Source organism: Coccidioides posadasii, chromosome 1 (genome assembly GCF_018416015.2).
Source record: "Coccidioides posadasii str. Silveira chromosome 1, complete sequence".
Lineage (NCBI taxonomy): Eukaryota > Fungi > Ascomycota > Eurotiomycetes > Onygenales > Onygenaceae > Coccidioides > Coccidioides posadasii.
This window is the reverse complement of record NC_089407.1, coordinates 1,654,614-1,673,815: the sequence shown is the minus strand read 5'-3', so window position 1 is coordinate 1,673,815 and position 19,202 is coordinate 1,654,614. Positions and strand designations below refer to the sequence as shown.

The window sequence follows — 19,202 nt, the reverse complement described above, 5'->3', positions numbered from 1 at the left end:
AAGAATGCTTATCAAAAGTAGATGTTCGTGAAGAGTATTGAGCAAGTTGAGCAAAAACAAAAAAAAAAAAAAGAAAAAAAGAAAAGAAAAGAAAAGAAAAAGAATGAAGTTGAAGTTGATGGAGGGTTGAAGAGGAAAGGAATGCAAAACAGTGGATTTTATATGCGAGGGGCCCTGAGAGAATGTGTGGGGAATAGCCGCTAGCGCGCGAGGATGTTTGGGAAAGTGAAGCTCCAGTGAGGAATTCTGGTTGGAAAGCTCACTTTGAAGCTTCAGAAGAGTGAAGCCACGGCGCGAGAAAGTGACAACAAAGATAAGAATATGAACTCGGAATTTATTCCATTCTTTGATAGGATTGACTTCTCTGACAGATGCATTCGGCCAATCATGCGCGTGTGTGAGGGGGCTTGCGGGGAAGTTCCCATCAGTTTGGGTCGCTAAGCCCTCTTTGGGCCTCGGCCGAGCAAGTCCGGAGTCCCGGAGCAGTGTTCTTCCGCGTCTCAGGAGAAACGCCCGCGTTTCAGCAATGGGAGAGGAGGGTGTTACGGGGAGATCGGACGATCTGCTCATATCAAGATCATAACGAGTCCTCTGTGGTGTCAGAAAAGCGCTCTCTCAATCTCCCTGCTACTGTTGATGGGCCGGCGAAACCCTTCATTTCAACGCAGATATTTCCGAAGCGGTCGACCAGGATTGTGAAACATCCTACTTCCCAAAACTGTTCTTTGCGTCCGTGGAAATTCGGCTGTTTTCAATACGTACGCAGATAAATCCAACGCAGCATTATGGAGTAAATGCATGAACATGAAGTCTTGCTTTGTTGCCCAAGTCAAAGGAGATCCTCTGGTAATACTGAGAGGAATAACGACGATGCTAGTGCAAGTCGACGCTCAGTGCATTCTTACGATCTTTTAAACTACTCTAAATCCATTAAGCTTGTTAGCATCTGCAACTGCTTGACGACATCAAAGCTCGTTTTTGTTGGTTGAGATTGGTCAACTTTATCAGCGGATTTGCTGGTCGGTATTCCAACGGCTGGCGCCGTCCGCCGCTAGACGCTAGACCTCTTTAGGTCTAGGAGCGGCTCTCTGGGCGCTTCTGGAGGTGATGACGTAATGACAAGGTGACTTTTGAAGCTCCAGCGTCGACGGCGAGAACTCTGGTTGACTCGGCGATCTTTCGGGACAGATCTGGATTTCGCATTTTCTGCGGTAGATCTGGGACAATATCTGTACTCAGCGCTGTATGGGTGTGGCTACGTGTGCGCAGTACACGCTTGACAATGTCATCCCTTGTTGTTGTGGTTCCCGGATATACCACCTTCCCGCCACCAAAGAGGGTGATTTCGTCATTCTATAGCTTGGTACTCCGTAGAGAAAACTTCTTTTATTGCCGAGCCTGCCTCCAACGCTTACTGATTTTAAATGGTGTGGAAATGGCCTCTGTCTCCTCTGGTTATTTGTGCCTTTTGAAACGACTCTTCCTAGGAAACCTTGCCCGGCTGCTGATAAACGTATGTCTTCGGATATCGCCTGCGCTCCTTTTTTTGGTCCTGGCCCTACTTTCATATCAGCCAACCAGCCCAAACAGAACCCGGTGCTCAATGATACCTAAGCGGATGTGTGCTCTATGCCAGAACAAAATCAGCGTCAGCTCGGAACTGGCAAAGGATCCAGAAGCAACTCCTCGCGATGTAGTTGCTAGGTTCCTTGAAAGGGCGGACGGCCAGTTCCCCGGGGAGCCTAGGTCCGAAAAACTACCTGTTCCAGACTCTAAAGACTTAGAAGTTGCGTTTCAATGTGGGAAATGGGGCTCTCAGCGCCCAAGTGACCTTTTCCTTAAAGTGCGCCCTTTTTGGTTGTCGTGGAAACCGTGCGCGGCTAAGATAACGGGCAGATATACCAAGATGCTTTGTGCTCCCTTGCAAAAGACCTAATGTCTGGTCTCGTATCTCCGTCGCTGATGGGCAGCTGCGGCGTCGTGCCCATGACTATTATCGGACCATTGCCCGATATTTGCCGTCATATGTCCAATTGCATTGTGCGTGCTGAAAAAGAAGTCATTCTGATGACCAGTTATTGGATATATTCAGACAATTCGCGATTCCTGACCAATGCAATGAGGGAGTTGTCTCATCGTGCTGGTCTACGAGGGACGAAGGTGGTGATCAAGTTGATGTATGATCGTGGCAACTTGAAGCAGGTATGCTGTCGGCAAGCACCAGGCGACCTTGCCGGGCTTGGTTTTAATTACAGATACTGTAGTTTTTGAACAATCGTCAACCGGTTTGCGCGAAGCAGGTTATGAGCTCCAAAATACAGCTTCCTGGACCGCAAGAGATTCCGAACATTGATCTTCAAGTTCTAAATTACCACCGTCCTGTCGCCGGCACTCTGCACTCCAAATTTATGATTGTTGACAGAAAGGTCGCCCTTCTTGAGAGCAACAATATTCAAGTTCGCAATACACACAACAAGGTCGCACACATCATAGTTGAAATACTAACGAAATATAGGATAACGATAATCTTGAAATGATGGTCCGCTTCGAGGGCCCGATCGTTGACTCGTTTTACGACATGGCTCTCATTTCGTGGAGTGTTGCTCTGAATCCTCCTTTGCCCCTTATTGATACTCCAGCTGCATCTATGGTACCTCCAAGTTATCCATTTCTCTTTACAAATCACGGCCGAAATGATAGTGTATGGAGTAGCCAAGGAGATCCCACGTACGATACCCTTTCAAATGCCCAAATCCAGATCTAACAGTAGCTTGAAGCACAATTTATGCGGAAAAGCCTGAAGACAAGCTTCTACCCGAACACACCCCCGATGAGCCGCATTATGATGCAGACATTGTTGCTGAGACTGCCAGGATAACAGCATCACTCACACCACGCCCAGAGGAAACTAGGCGAGATTGCGTGACTCGACATCTGAGTACGTACTTCCACAACGACCTTTCACAGTTGTTAATTGTTGCTTAGATATTGTTTCGAGACCAGACATTACTGGTGACGCCCCTGAATGGGATGAAGATGATCATATGACACCATACATATTACATCCGCCTCATGAACCGTTCCCAATGGCCATGGTGAACCGGGAACCTTGGGGAGGTGGGTTAACCTCTATCCATATTTCACCCAACTGCCGCCATTAGATCACTTACCTCCTACAGCATTGAATCATTCTAGTATATACACTCCCCAGAATGCTGCTTTCCTAGCCGCAATCGGAAATGCCGAGCATTCCGTTTTCATCCAGACCCCAAACCTCAATGCGGAGCGTTTGCTTACGCCACTTCTCGATGCAGTCCGGCGCGGCGTCATAGTAACGTGCTTCCTTTGTTTGGGATACAACGATGCAGGTCAATTGCTCCCCTTCCAAAATGGAATCAATGAAATGACGTGCAATCGTCTTTATAATTCACTATCCACAAACGAGGATAAATCGAGACTACGTATCTATAATTATGTAGGCAAAGACCAGACCAGGCCTATCCACAACAAGTTCAAGAAGCGGAGCTGCCATATCAAGCTTATGATCATTGATGAAAAAGTTGCTATTCAAGGTTCGAGATCCTCAACTCATTTTTTCTCTCCCGCTCTTGCTTTAAACCTTTCGAACTAATATGTAATTTCTTACAGGCAGCGCAAATCTCGACACGCAATCATTCTTCCACAGCCAAGAAACCAACGTCCTTCTTGACTCTCCTCTGATCTGCCGGTCCTGGCTGGATGCCCTGTGCAGAAATCAAAACACTGCGACTTATGGAGCCGTGAGCAAGGTAGATGGATGCTGGCATGACCCAGAAACCGGAGAGATAGCGGTTGGCTCGATCGGGACCGATCCCGGGAGGTTTAGCTGGATGAGAGGGATCGTGGGGGCGATCAAGAGGGTCAGGGGTGTTGGTGGGTTTTGAGGAAACCCAGGAACATTGTCAGAGAAGCCAGCATATAGTGGTAGTGACTGTCATTTAGCTTTCTAATTTCCTTTGCTGTGGGGTCCATTGTATTCATATATTGCTCTTGGACCTGTTTTGTGTTGACAAGATTGGATTCTTGGAGATGTTAATGTTGGCATACAGCATTTGGAAACAGTCATTGCCAGATGCTGATCAAGTTTGTTCGTCCATGCTCCCTTTATTAGAGTTGGGTAGTGATGATGTAAATACAAAAGCTTAGCGGGATTATATACTGAACATAATGTTTATCAGCGCTCAGAACAGATGAGACTTTCAAGCAAAGGAGAAACATTCAAAGGAGAGACAGAGCGGCAGAAATGACTTAGATTCTCCATTTTCCAAACAATCCATGGGATAACACCGAGAGAAAGCTAAAACCCACAAATACACACAAGACAAGAGGCATGAGATGAGGCAGGACAATTAAAATAAAGGGAATTAGACGGGAGTCCACAAAAGTATGTTGTAGGAAAGTATTATTAAGACACGTGTATATTACCAAATTCATGGCATGTCAGTTCATGTTTTGGTTTTTTTTTTTTCCCCAAGTGAGAAATGCAGCAAGGACATAAAATCAGTTGGAATTAGTAGTTGTTTATTCAAAAGAGCATGCATGAAAAGGCAACATTATTAAAAAAAATCATGCATAGATTAGTCCGGTCCCCGACCAGGATTATCAAAATCAAGTTGCAAGGTTAGTATGAAACAGGTGTGTGTTCCGAGAGTGGGCAAGCGGTGCTTGATTAGCACAAAGGATTTTACATATTTGCCAATTCGTGGTCGATTTGGCGATCAAGGAAGGCTTTTTTGTCGCCCGTCAATGTTGTCTGCAACCTTTGCTCAACAAGCGCTCGGACTACATGATCGTTAGCATATTTAACGGTCAGTGTGGTCAATATCAAATGTACGAACCTTGCTTCTTGGTCACACTGTCTAAATCCACCTCCGCAAGACAAGACCGGATAGCAGCTGTAATAGCAGTCTCGTCCGGTCCCTGATTTGGTGGATTTCTGAAATCGATCATGGTGCTGGCTGGCCGTGACAGGGGACTACGCATACTCTGTCGCTGAGAGACTCCTGGATGGCCGTCGGGAGTAAGCATTCCAACTCCACTGAGACGGCTGGCATTGGCAGGATTATCTTGATAATGGCTTAGATTTCCAATCGACATGTGGCGGGAGTTGCGAGCCTGGGGATTATCAGTGTATTGAGTGAACTGCGTCATATGGGAGTTTCTGTTGCCTGGAACAGCCAAAGGATTTGTAGAGTGCGGGAGGACATAGGGTGTGTGGTGCATGCCCTGATTAGGGAATCCGGTTAGAATCGTAGATGCTGGCTTCACTGACGAGTAAACCGAATGCATATCGTCCATCTCGAGCCCTCCGTCATCGTAATATTGCTGATGAGGCTTTTCCTGGCCCATGGAATTACCTCGGCGACCAGGAAGATTGTTCATGAGAGCATAGTCGTCCCAGCGTTGAAGAGGAATGCTTCGAGGGTCAAATCCTTCGTCATCCACCGCAACGACTCGCTTATCACCCTTTTCGCCAAGGACAATACGGGTATTACCCCATGAGAAATTGTCTTGGTTCCAGAACGAATAAATGGGGAGGATAAAACTGTAAATTGGGTAGGCCATGATGTAGATGATCATCCATCCAATGTGTTGCCATTGACGTTTGATAATGAAAATGATGGCCTGTAAACCGTAGACGGCTGCGAGGATCGCGATTGAGATCACAGGGAATTGACCCGTGCCACTTGCCACACGATAGATGAGATATCCCAAGTATACTGTTGTCGCCGGGAGGATGATCGTACCAAACAGGTCGATGAACACAATAAAACGCATGCTAAAGCAACAGAAGCCGCACAGGTCCTTGAGGAACATCAATTCTGCCAGATTGTGGATCGTGGAATTGATCCAACGACGTCTTTGTGAAAGCAAAACGCTCCAGGTTTCCGGTGCAGCTGTGCTGGCGTATGCGTCGGGGATGAACTTGTACGACATACTTGGGAAATGCTTGGTCATCAATGTCGTGAGGTATCGATCTTCTCCCAAGGATAAAAGGTTCTTCTTGTGCAGTGTATCAACATCACCGTCAGCATATTCGGCGATAACCTTGTCGGATATAATCAGTGGTCGGCCCTTGTCTGCTGTCCGGAGTCGATACATGCAGAAGCTGTGCGAAGAATTAGCGTGGTACTCAAGGACGTACATCAAAAGGGGAAAAGACAACTTACCACCCTGGAAGACAGGTCACACTACCAAAGAGCGATTCGAAAGATTTTGCCAAATGATGAGAGATGTAATATTCATAGACCTGAATCATGGTCCACCAAGAACGCTCTTCATTTTGCAAGCTCGTCTCACCACAAATACCAGCAATTTTGGCGTCGTTCGCGCAGCTCGCAACAAGACGATTCAGCGAGTCTTCTCTAACACTAGTGTCGGCGTCGACCATGAACACGTATTCGTAAAGTTCTGGGTCGACACCAATTACGTTGTTGATTTGATGGAACATTTCCAGTTCCAGTGGAGACATGAGCGAGCGATGGTGCACGCGGTTCAAGAAATTAAGAAGCATAACCTGCGAATCACGCTTTCCACGGTTTCCTGGCTTTGACTTGCCCTGTTCGGATTGCTTTCCGACTTTGACGACGACAATATATGGAACAACATTTCCTTCATATTCGTAAAGGCCGGAGTAGACCTTGCCATAGTTAAGCTGTTCGCTTCCAACGCCAACTGACTTGAACGGAAGGGCTGGCGGATCAATCTTTGGGTCAACGCCCAAAATGTCCAGCACAATCTTCGGCGTAGGCCTGTCGTTACCTCCACCAACAATCATACCATCGCAGACGACACAGATGAGTTTTCGTTTGTTGTCATATTGCAGTGCTGTAAGCGAATCAAGTCCCTTGCGAAGCTGATCCTCACCTTCTGTATACGCCGGCACAAGGCAGATGACGAATTTATCCTGAGGTGAGGGTCGCCGTTTGGTTCCCAGCTGGAGAGCCGCAAGGAACTTGACGAGAATAACGGAACAAAGAATAATGGTGAACGCCAGAAGAATGTAGTTGTTGACCTCACATCGGGGTGTTTCTCTGAAATCTAATATGCCGACGTAAAATTGGTTGTTAAGACAAGTCATACTCTTTCGGAAGTCATCTGTGTCTCGCCATTGTTCCGTAATGTCGGCACCAGCATTATTTTTAAACAGGTCGGTTACGGCTCGAGGAAGGAAGTCGTATTGTTTCAGGTTGTTCTGCACTCCAACGGTATAAAAGTAGTCGGTCAAGTCGTAAACTCTTCCATTGATGGATGCCCATTGCCTAGAACGCTCTTCGGCTTCCCGGGGTAAGGACTTCCTCGAATGCACCAGATCTCCTTTGTAATACTCCTTCATTCTGGGCAAAAAGGTCCTTGCATACCAATCAATTCTTCTCAGTGCAAGAGTAGGATCGGGTTGGAATTCGGGACCAGCCTTATGGACAGCCTGCGGGAATTCAACAGCACTCGTATCATTGTGTTGCAATTCAATTTGCTTGCCAATATCAAATCCAGGACAAGCGTAAGAAAGGGGCAGCGGGAAATACGCGTCCATATTCTTCCCAGCAAAATGTATCATCTGATCTTTTGTTGTGGGATATCGGTTAGTGGTGTGAGTAATCTTCCAAAACTTGCTTATATCGTAGACCTTCCCGTGGACGCTGACATAGAAATCATTTTCGCCCTGATGATAGCTAACCTCTTTATCCGTCCAGACTTTGTCTTTGTTCGGACAGAGTAGGTCACCGAGGAAGACGATGTAGAATACAATTGAAGCGTTGAGAAGGAAAATAAGGAGGATGAGAGTCACTTTTTCACGCCAGGCCATTCGAACGTCTGGGCGCTTCATCCGACCCACGAAACGAAGAACAAATGATGGAATCCAAAACGTGACAGCCCATACAAAAGCAGACCAAACGCGGCGGCTGGTTGGTATTTTCTTCTCCTCGATCTTTTTCGGGTCTCCAAACTCGGGATCGAAAGCAGTCCATTTACCAAGGTCTTGATCGTAATAAACGTTTTCATGTTGTCGGTCGTCACCCTTGGGTCCAAGGCCGTAGTCTCCAGACGAAACCTGAACAGGCTGAGATACGGTAGTAGGCGCAATGGAACGAGTTCCTCCAAGGGCGCTAGGTGCTCTTGGCATTTGTGATTGGCGATTCACGAGATTCTCTCGGCTGCCTAAAGTGCTCATGTTATCTGGGGGGAAGAATCCACTTGCCGTCGCTGGTGACGGAGCTCCGTAGGTTCCATCGAAGGGAGTAGTAGCCGCCGGGGTGGCGAAGGGATTTACAGGTGCCGTTGGAATTTTCAAGTCGAGCATCGATTCTGCCTCCCACCAAGCCCCTTCACGCATCCAGATTCTCTCCCTTGCGACTACAACGTCACCGTTACTCCAGCCTCGTTCAATGATCCAATTTTCCACGCCATCTTTGCCTTCGTGGCAGCCTAGAAGAGCATATCGACTAACGAATTCGTCAACGTCAAAGTCTGCGGTGAAGTCAAGGTGTTTGTTGCGGCGATTGGCCCATTCAGCAAGTCTCCAAGCACGTAGTTGACGCGAAACTGTCCCTGCTGACCACGCCGAGCTGACCGAGGGTAGAGATGCGATTGCTGCCGGGTGGTCATCAACCGGGTGCATTGAGAGGTGATACCAGACCCTGCTGCTACCAAGAGTAGCATTGAGGTCGAAGCGTCCCCTTCTGCCAAAGTTCAGATCTCCTCCTTCGTCAGGATATAGCACCTTTTTCAGGAAAGCCCCGGATTCTAATTCAACTCCAACTTTCTCAAGCACTCCTTGTATTCTGTCTCGTTCCCGTTCTCGTAGGCGACCGGCATTGCCACCCATGATACCCAGCTCACGTTCCACCTCAGCTACGGCATTTTCCATTTCCTTAACGATAGCATGACCTGGGTTAACCATGTTGATTCCATCCTCTTTCATTTCAGCATTTATGCCGAGAGAATCATCAAATACGCCCCGCAGAGCGACAGCTTTTCCTAGTGCCTCGTCCGGGATATCCACAACAGTGATGCTAACCGTATCTCCACTCTCTTCTTCACTTAGAGGTGTTCGAGCACTGGGTCTGCCATCGCTCGAACCATTATCATGCGAGGCATGTAACTCCAGGCGAATGGCTTCGTTAGCTTTCGAAATGACCCAGTCAAGGAGGGTCTCGTATAAACCCAAGACGAGCGACTCTCGGTCTTCTGTCGAGCAGTTTTTGAGAAGAACGATAGGATCGACATTGAGAAGGCCCCCAATGTCCTCGCAGAGGTCTTCCAATTCGTCTTCTTCGACGAGGAACCCCGCGGTGTTGCCCAATTTAAGCAAACCGGCCAGGACTGAGAGCAAGCTGCGATGGGCCGCTCCTTTGATGCCGATAGCTTTGAGATTGGCTCGGAAATCCTCTGCGGAGGCGCCATCGTCGGTGGTAGGGAGGTAGGATGGTGGATCGTAAGTTTGAGACCTGTTAAGGAAGGAATACGCCTCTGGTCTTTTCAGGCCGAGGAACTCTCTTTCTGCCGGTGTCGATGCCGAGGAGAGGAGGTAGTAAAAGACATCAAATGCACGATGGCCAGGTTCGGATGGAATCCTCGCGAGCCCATCGGTGATGTTGACACCAGATGTCGACAGTGCTAAGTTTACATCAGTGACTCTTCCTGTCAGGGCGAACGTGTAAGTCACGGCAAAGGAAGAGTAGAGCAAGCGGGCGGGGTTGAACGGGGTGACTTGAGAAACGAAGGGTCGAATTGCGGCTAGGGCTGTATAGGCTATCTCCGGTGTGGGTAATGGCAAGGATGCCAAAAAGGCTGGAAGGAGAGAGGGTGTATTTTGATGCGACGAGCTAAATACAGAGTTGTTAGCTGTTTGGGGCGAAAGTATAGGAATATGTCAAGACAAACCATAATACAATACACCCATCCTCTGCTCTCCGTCGGGCATGCTCCCACGCTCTCCGTGCTACGTTAAGATCTATAGTGCCGCCCAGCTCGCCATTGTGCCCTGGCGTAGTAGCTGTTAAAGCGGTGTTCACGACTATGCTCGTTGCAGAGTCAAGCTGATAAGGTTGTCCGGAGAGATAGCAGGTATGAAGGGCGTTGAGCAGCGTGGTGGTCGAGACCTGTGATGCTTGCTGTCCGGCGGGGCGGGGCCCTGGACCGGACGATGAGGTAGAATATACTGACATGCGGTTCGCCATGGTTATCGAGCCAGGCCGTTAGCTGGCGGGCGACTCGGGTTCGGTTGGTACGAAACGGGCGGTCTCCCTTTCAGATAACGATGACGGTTGAATATCAAACGGGTGGCACGATTGTCCCTTTTTTTTTTTGGGGGGGGGGGGGGAGGTTTGGAAGTTGCGTTTCCGCAACCGGCCACTGGATAGAGAAGGGTGATGTCGGTGCAAGGTCTGCGGTAGATATTTTTTCGAGATCTATGGGTGATAGATCTTCTTTGCGGGCAGCCAGGGCATATCTCGACTGCTCTACAACGACGTAGACAAAAAAAAACGAAGGTGATATGAAGCCGAAAGACAAACCGGGGGAAGGAAAAAAAAGCCTCAGGGTCTCCCTCGCTCTACTCAACGAAGCAAAGCAAGTGAGGTAAGCAGCAAGGAATAAATGAAAGACAGGAAGATTCAGGATGGCCAGACAGGGCAGCGAAGGTGCTGATGTTGCTCTTGACGGTGATCCTTTGCTCGTCGAGAAGCCTGTCAGGCCTGTCTCACTTCTGGTACTTGTTGCGTTACGGCATGCAGGTCACGTATTTACACATACGAACAGTTACAGTACATATAGTTACATAAGCCAAATACCAGGTGCCTGAAATCCTAATCGGAGCGGTCGACGGGCTTTTTTCTTTTTTTTTTTTTGACCACAATGAATCACAGAGGAGGATGATGATATGGCTGATGCGAGTCAGTTGGGATTCAACGTCGAGACCCGTCACTTGACAGCGGCGGGAAATCCTGAAGAATTCGTCGACTCCGTGGACCGCAAGCGAGGCTGAGCCGCCAAGATCTCTGAAAAAGGTATGTCCAAATATAACAACAGAAGGGTTGTGACGGGAAAACAAGAGAAAATCGGTCAAGCCCGCATGCTCTTCGTCTCTGCAGAACCGGATCGAGTGGGCACATGAAAGTCTTATGTTTCAGTTGGCTGCGAGCTCCACAGACCTTGGGTGGCTCCTCGGGGAAACCCATCCCACCATCTCAACCCTCAATGTCTCACAAACCCTCCCAACCCTCGCCTCGCTGGAAGGAAATTCACGGTCATTCGTTTATAAGCTGTAAAAATTTCCTAGCTCTCCTGTGCAGGGAAGCACGGGTTCTTCAGGCTCGACCCTGGGATGATCTGGGACGATGAAACGCCTCCCTGGCTAATTTCGATCCGCAAAGTTGATCTCGCCGGGGGAGAAACAAAGAACCAAAGTACCAAAAGACAACAAAAAAAGGGGAAAGGGGGGAGTCACGTGAACGGCGTGGGAAGAGGCCGCTGACATCAGCAAATGCGGGTGCTTTTGATTGGTGGTCTTGGTCCAAATCCCGGCACTATTCCCGAAGCGGAAAGTAGGGGTCCGGAATAGCGTGCACGGACCAGCAGGCGGTTTCCGGTGGCGAGCGCAGAGTCAATTGGCTGGCTGTGCCTGTATGCCCTTGTTGGTTGGTGCCAGCTGGTGCCGGGCCAATGCCAGCACCTCAAACCGCGGCGCTGGGGGGGATAAAAGGGAAAAAAATTAAAAAACGAGAAAAAAAAGAAAAATCGTCTCTCTAGGGCAGATCAGGTGCTGCTCACCACCAAGAGAGAATCTGCTGCAAGCTTTTTTTTTTATTTTTTCCCCTTTGCACTGGCTGTCTTCCTCTGTCTTCTCGACCCTCCCAGCTAATGTAATGGGTCGATCGCGGCTCCGCTTTCTCTCGATTAACTCATGTCCTTTTCTTTTCCTCCTTCCCCGAACCGTAATGACGACTCGAACGAGTGGTACGGTACTAGCGTAACCTTGTTTCCAAAGACGGTCGCGTAGCCTGGCCAATGGAATCGCCGTAGATCCAAGTTATAAACGTAAATTTCAAGACACCGTACTTTCTGGTATGTGGTATCGATACCGGTTTCAAAGGCGAGTTTACATCTTACCAGTTTTGTCCTCCACGTTATCGACGACGACAACGACTATTCCATTCCAACGACATCGCAATCCCCGGCGTGGTTTTCTCTGCAGAAGGGCACTCGTTTCCTTTCCCTTCGGAGCACACCCACCCTCCCATCGTTTGATTCACTCGCTACTGTGGCTTCTGTTAACGCTCCCGCTACTTTGTCCGTCCAAACTCGAAAAGTCCCCAGCAGCTCGCTCGACGGCCTCTTGTGGTTCTACTTTCTCCAAGGGTTGCTTTCGATAGCCGCCACTCAATTCTCACATCTACCCTTTTTCATCCTTCTTTTTTTTCCTTTTCTTTTCTTTTCTCTTTTAGCACTTTTTCCCTGGCCCTTCTGGCTCCGCTTGCAGTGACTTTCTTGTTTGCGCCTGTCGTCAGCCCTCCCGTCATTAATGCCTGGACCCATTGCTCTTGCTTAGATTCCCGTCCCGATCTCGCCGTTCTTGCGGTTGAGCAGACCTATCTTCGTTGTTGTTCCTAGCTTCGTGCCAAATCCGCGGAGCACCACGGTTGTAGTTTACCATGGCGGCGGCCCCGTCCCATGCCCAGTCGTCTCTCCCCTCGCTGCCCCATCACCTGCAGTCCGACACTCAACTGACGGCCCACCTTGCCAGCCGGTAAGAGATGATATCGTGTTTCTCAAAGTTGTGCGTTCAAATTTTTACTGACCTATATCATCTATCTCTTAGATTCCATGTCTCCCTCCCCACAGCTCGCCTTTCTTCGCATGCTCTGATATGCCTGAATACGTATACATCCTCAACAAAAGGTCCTGATGGACTCAAGGAAGGAAGCGCCATGGGGGAGGCGGAGGATTTGGCAAGGCGAGCCTGGACAAGATTGGGGTCAAGGGGGGAAAATCAAGCTGTTGTTTTCCTGTATGTATCCCCAGTTGGTGCTCGCAACATATTCTCGACGTCGAATCTCTCTCTCTCCCTCTTTCTGACACACTTTTTTCTGCGATGCTGATCTGTCGCAGAGGTGAATCTGGCTCAGGCAAAACAACTATTCGATCTCACCTGTTATCTTCGCTCCTCTCATTCACCTCAACCCCGCTATCTACCAAGTTGTCCCTTGCGGCATTTGTTTTTGACACACTGACAACTACAAAAGCCGTTACTACGCCAACTGCGTCAAAAGCCGGTCTCTTTTTCGAGCTACAATATGATGCATCGTCCACCGTAAATCCGACTTTGATTGGTGGGAAGCTTTTAGATCACCGGCTGGAGCGGAGCAGAATAGCGTCTGTTCCTACGGGAGAGCGAAGTTTTCATGTTTTGTATTACCTTCTGGCGGGGACCAGTCCAGCCGAAAAGACACATCTAGGTCTTTCTAGTTCAGGCGATGTTATCTCGAGTGGCCCAACCAAGCGATCTTCATCCCAAGCGTCACACAAGCGCTGGCGATATCTCGGACACCCGACCCAATTAAAGGTCGGAATCAACGATGCGGAAGGATTCCAGCACTTTAAGACGGCATTGCGGAAACTGGAATTCCCCCGAAGCGAGATCGCAGAAATTTGCCAAATCCTGGCTTGTATCCTGCATATCGGACAACTTGAATTCACCACAGGTCAGGCTACGAGGACAGGGGCGGATGAAAGTGGTGGATATTCGCACGAGGGCGGTGAGACCATCACCGTCGTCAAAAACAAGGATGTTCTAAGTATTGTTGCCGCCTTCCTTGGTCTGAGTGTCGATGAACTTGAAACAAGTTTGGGATATAAGACGAAGACAATCCATAAAGAACGGGTAACCGTTATGCTTGATCCCCAGGGCGCCCGAACAAACGCAGATGGGTTTGCAAGGACACTCTATGCTCTTCTAGTTGCCTATGTGATTGAAAACATCAATCAGCGGATCTGCGCTGCCGAGGACGCCGTGGCTAACACCATTTCCGTTGTTGATTTCCCTGGTTTTGCCCAGATGTCTACGACAAATTCGACCTTGGATCAATTGCTGAACAATGCTGCTACCGAGTCCCTTTATCATTATTGTTTGCAAAACTTCTTTGAGCGTCAGGCAGATATGTTGGAAACAGAAGAGGTCAACGTCCCAGCAACCAGCTATTTTGACAACTCCGATGCCGTTAAGGGCCTTTTGAAACACGGCAACGGTCTCCTCTCCATTTTGGACGATCAAACCAAGCGCGCCCGAACCGACTTGCAGTTCCTCGAGAGTATTCGCAAACGGTTCGAGAATAAAAACCCAGCTATAGCTGTTGGTAGCTCGACCGCAATTCTCCCAGGCAGCAACTTTGCTACGCAAAACGCTGCCGCTGTATTCACAGTGAGGCATTTTGCAGGGGAAGTTGATTACCCCGTTAAGGGCCTAATTGAAGAAAATGGTGATCTGGTATCTGGCGACCTCCTTAACCTCATTAGCTCTACGAAGAGTGGATTTGTTCGGGAACTGTTCGGTCAAGAAGCATTGCAAACGATCCACCATCCCAAGGAAAGGAATGCTATCATGCAAGCTCAAGTCAGCTCGAAACCATTGAGAATGCCGAGCATGGCACGGCGGAAAATGAGCAGACCCTCAAGGTTTACGTCTTTTGGATCTCAGTCCGAAGCTGACGACACCGATGACTTTGCTAGTACATCTACCAGTACGAAGAAGGGCGGATCTAACAGTAAGAAAGGGTCAGTGGCTGGTGCTCCAAAACAGGGCGCAGCTGGCCAGTTCCTCGCCTCTCTTGACAATATAACCAAATCCTTATCAGCGTCAAATGTGAACCCTTATTTTGTCTTCTGCCTTAAGCCAAATGACAGGCGGATTGCAAATCAGTTTGATAGCAAATGCGTCCGGACCCAAGTGCAGACGTTGGGGATTGCCGAGATCAGCCAACGTCTCCGCAATGCGGACTTCTCTGTATTCTTACCATTTGCTGAATTCCTTGGGCTTGCAGAAGCAGAATCGATCATTGTTGGGAGTGACAAGGAAAAGTCGCAGCTCATCGTTGATGAGAAGAGGTGGCCAACCAACGAGGCACGCGTTGGCAGCACTGGTGTCTTCCTGAGTGAAAGATGCTGGGCAGATCTGGCCAAAGTTGGCGAGCGAGTTCTTCCAAGTTTTAGTGGAGAAGGTACTGATGATGGCAGAGATGGCCTTCTCCATGTTGGCGGCAACCAATATGGAGATTCAAAAGTCCGTCTCTTGCCTTCTGGAGACTCCACCCCTGGAGCGTTTATATACGGGGATGATAAGCAAGGATACTTCGGCAGCCGGGAATTGGATGCACGGTCGGATGCTGGCGCATCTGCCTTTAACTCAGGTGATATGTTCAAGAATTTGGAAACCCGTGAGCAAATGGCAGAGCGAAGCAACGAGAAAGAGATGGTTGAAGTGGAGGACGTCATCGTCTCGGGAAGCCGCAAACGCTGGCTTGCGCTCGTTTATCTGTTGACCTTTTATATCCCTGATTTCTTGATCAAGTGGGTCGGGAGAAAGAAGAGAAAGGATGTGCGTGTCGCTTGGCGTGAAAAATTCGCTATCAACCTTCTTATATGGTTGAGCTGTGGCTTTGTGGTATTTTTCATTATCCTTTTCCCGCGATTGATCTGTCCGACGCAACACGTTTTCTCCGCTGAAGAACTTTCGTCTCACGATGGGAAAGGCAACCATAACGCATATACCGCCATTCGAGGAGAAGTATTTGACTTGGGCTCTTTTATACCTGCCCATTACCCGGGTATTGTTCCTCGATCGGCGCTGATAAAGTATGCTGGAATTGATGCTACGCATTTATTCCCTGTGCAGGTTTCTGCGCTTTGTCGGGGTAAAGGCGGCTCACAACGGCCCATTGATCCTTCAGTGCTGTTCGACTTCACTCCCACCAATATATCGGGTTCTGCGAACGTTGTTAGCGGAAACGACAAAAATTTCCTGTACCATGACTTCAGACACTTCAGAAATGATACTCGACCAACCTGGTACTTTCAGCAAATGCGATACCTACGGGCAAACTACAAAAAAGGAGAGATTGGCTACACTAAGAGCCATCTCAAGACGCTTGCTGAGAAGGAGTCTCAGTACATCGGAGTCATAAATGGAGTGGTTTATGACTTCACTGACTACATGATTGGAGGTCGAATTACTAGAGACAAAGATGGTAAACCGAAACCAGGTGTCGACGTGGATTTCATGGATTCCCGAGTTGTCGATTTGTTCCAGCAAAAATCCGGGCATGATCTGACCGAGTACTTCAACAGACTTCCCCTCAGCAGCACACTGCGTTACGATATGGAAGTCTGCCTCAACAACCTCTTCAAAGTCGGAGCCCTAGACACCCGAAATTCGACGCAGTGCCTCTTCTCTCAATATTTTGTGCTTGCGTGTTCGGCTCTCCTGGCGAGTATCATTGGTTTTAAGTTCTTGGCTGCATTGCAGTTTGGAAGAAAGAATGTCCCAGAAAACCTTGATAAGTTTATCATTTGCCAGGTACCAGCGTATACAGAAGATGAGGAGTCTCTCCGTCGTGCGATTGACTCGATGGCCCGGATGAAATACGATGATAAACGGAAACTCCTCGTGGTTATTTGCGACGGTATGATCATTGGACAGGGCAATGACCGCCCCACGCCTCGAATCGTCCTCGATATCCTTGGTGTCCCAGAGACTGTTGACCCCGAACCACTCAGCTTTGAAAGTTTAGGAGAAGGCATGAGGCAGCACAACATGGGCAAGGTTTACTCCGGACTGTACGAAGTGCAAGGTCACATTGTTCCATTTTTGGTAGTGGTTAAAGTTGGCAAGCCGTCTGAGGTTTCTCGACCTGGTAACCGCGGAAAACGTGATTCTCAAATGCTTCTGATGCGCTTCCTCAACCGCGTCCATTACAACGCACCGATGAGCCCGCTTGAACTGGAAATGCATCATCAGGTCCGCAATATTATTGGTGTAAATCCGACATTCTACGAGTTCATCTTACAGGTTGATGCGGATACCGTTGTTGCGCAAGATTCTGCTACTCGAATGGTCGCCTCATTCTTGCATGATACGAGAGTGATTGCACTCTGCGGAGAGACAGCTCTTAACAACGCCAAATCTTCCATGATCACGATGATTCAAGTCTACGAATACTGGATCTCCCACAACTTGACGAAAGCCTTCGAAAGTCTTTTTGGCTCTGTGACCTGTTTACCAGGTTGTTTCAGTATGTACCGCATCCGTGCCGCCGATACAGGCAAGCCACTCTTCGTCAGCAAGGAAGTTGTAGATGCCTATGGAGAGATTCGTGTTGATACGCTTCACATGAAAAACTTGCTCCATCTGGGAGAGGATCGATATCTGACAACCCTACTTCTGAAGCACCATCCAAAATATAAGACCAAATATATTTTCAATGCGCATGCATGGACTGTTGCTCCTGACAGCTGGGCCGTCTTCTTGTCCCAACGTCGCAGATGGATCAATTCGACTGTCCACAACTTGATCGAGCTCATTCCTCTCCAACAACTGTGCGGGTTCTGCTGCTTCAGTATGAGGTTTGTTGTTTTTGTGGATCTTCTCAGTACAATCATTCAACCTGTGACCGTCGCCTATATTGTCTACCTCATTGTACTCCTGGCTATGAACACCGGCATCATTCCAATCACAGCATTCATTTTGCTCGGAGCGATCTACGGTCTGCAGGCTATTATTTTCATTCTCCGCCGCAAATGGGAAATGGTAGGATGGATGATAATTTATCTCCTTGCCATGCCTGTGTTCTCGTTGGGTCTGCCTCTCTATGCTTTTTGGCATATGGATGACTTCACATGGGGTAATACTCGTATTGTCACTGGTGAGAAAGGCCGTAAGGTCGTTATCACGGATGAGGGAAAGTTTGATCCAGCTTCAATTCCTAAGAAGAAGTGGGAGGAGTATCAAGCTGAGCTCTGGGAAGCCCAGACGCATCGTGATGACCAGTCGGAAGTCTCTGGATACTCCTATCGAACAAAGTCGTACCACCCAGCAATGTCGGAATATGGATATCCCGCCACAAGACCAGCTTCTCACCTGGATTACAACCGCCATTCGCGGCTATCTCTGCCCACTTCTGAACTCCTCGGTCGTGGCTCAGACCTCGAAATGACTGACTTCGCCGGTCTTCCGACCGACGATGCGTTGCTAGCCGAGATCAGAGACATTCTGAGAACGGCTGACTTGATGACCGTTACGAAGAAGAGCGTCAAACAAGAACTTGAACGGAGATTTAACATCCCGCTGGACGCAAAACGAGCGTACATTAATTCTGGTAAGTTCCCTTCCAAACCAGCTCGAGAAATATGGCTGTTCTGGCAAAATACTAACTTACTTCTGTAGCGACTGAAGCAGTTCTTTCAGGCCAACTCTAAAAAGCAGTTCAAATGCAAATATTTGCTCGGTTTTTTTTCTTGAATCTTTTGTTCTATTTTCAGCATGCACAAATTATAATCCTTATCATTTTGAATAATAATTGTTTGGACAATGAGCACAATTCTCTAATCAAGCATGTTCTTCAGTCCTTTTCTCCCTCAACGAACTAATAATACATGTGCTATCTTGTTTCACTTATCTTTCTTGTTATGGTGTTTGTATGGAGCATTGAATTATTGTGCTATTTGAAAGCTGGTCGATCTCATACATGGTCTCTTGGTCTCTCCTTTACATTTGTGTTGGGCATGATTTTTCCTTTTTTTTGGTCTCTCCCTTTCTCTCTGAAATGAAGGTATATATATATCCATACTCCGTACAGTAGAGCAAATTTGTTTGATACACCCAGTGTTTCCTCTTACATATGTTCCTAAATGGTTGAATTCGCATTGCTGGTTTGCGCAAGGTCGCGCGTATAATGAACGCCTGTACCCATTGTGAAATATCTTGTTAACATGCAGACTAAGTACCATAATTCACTTTAACCTTGCTAAACATTGCTTTTAAAACTACCTATGTTATACCTGTCCTATGTATAAGGTAGTCTAGGGACAGAAAAGGGCCAGGATACTCTGTAGTCTCCCTTGATTGTCGAACTGAATATTATGTTCCTTCAATCAAATAACCAAACTTCCAT

General features: G+C 48.1%; 3 protein-coding genes across 3 annotated transcripts; 2 read left to right on the top strand and 1 right to left on the bottom strand.

Annotated features, from left to right (window-relative positions):
• Positions 1 to 1,428: 1,428 nt before the first annotated feature.
• D8B26_000474 (uncharacterized protein) lies at positions 1,429 to 4,135 on the top strand. The gene is made up of 8 exons (XM_066123241.1): positions 1,429 to 1,843; positions 1,897 to 2,202; positions 2,265 to 2,456; positions 2,516 to 2,727; positions 2,778 to 2,938; positions 2,986 to 3,117; positions 3,180 to 3,572; positions 3,649 to 4,135. Exons 1-8 carry the CDS (start codon positions 1,436 to 1,438, stop codon positions 3,921 to 3,923), a joined length of 2,079 nt encoding a protein of 692 aa, XP_065979315.1. The 5' UTR covers positions 1,429 to 1,435; the 3' UTR covers positions 3,924 to 4,135.
• Positions 4,123 to 11,013, bottom strand: D8B26_000473 (uncharacterized protein). The gene is made up of 4 exons (XM_003071288.2): positions 9,925 to 11,013; positions 6,210 to 9,866; positions 4,878 to 6,148; positions 4,123 to 4,821 (listed from the first exon to the last, which is right to left on the bottom strand). Exons 1-4 carry the CDS (start codon positions 10,218 to 10,220, stop codon positions 4,724 to 4,726), a joined length of 5,322 nt encoding a protein of 1,773 aa, XP_003071334.2. The 5' UTR covers positions 10,221 to 11,013; the 3' UTR covers positions 4,123 to 4,723.
• Positions 11,014 to 12,212: 1,199 nt separating this feature from the next.
• Positions 12,213 to 19,032, top strand: D8B26_000472 (uncharacterized protein). Its single transcript, XM_003071287.2, has 4 exons — positions 12,213 to 12,787; positions 12,860 to 13,048; positions 13,150 to 18,407; positions 18,476 to 19,032. Exons 1-4 carry the CDS (start codon positions 12,693 to 12,695, stop codon positions 18,505 to 18,507), a joined length of 5,574 nt encoding a protein of 1,857 aa, XP_003071333.2. The 5' UTR covers positions 12,213 to 12,692; the 3' UTR covers positions 18,508 to 19,032.
• Positions 19,033 to 19,202: the final 170 nt, after the last annotated feature.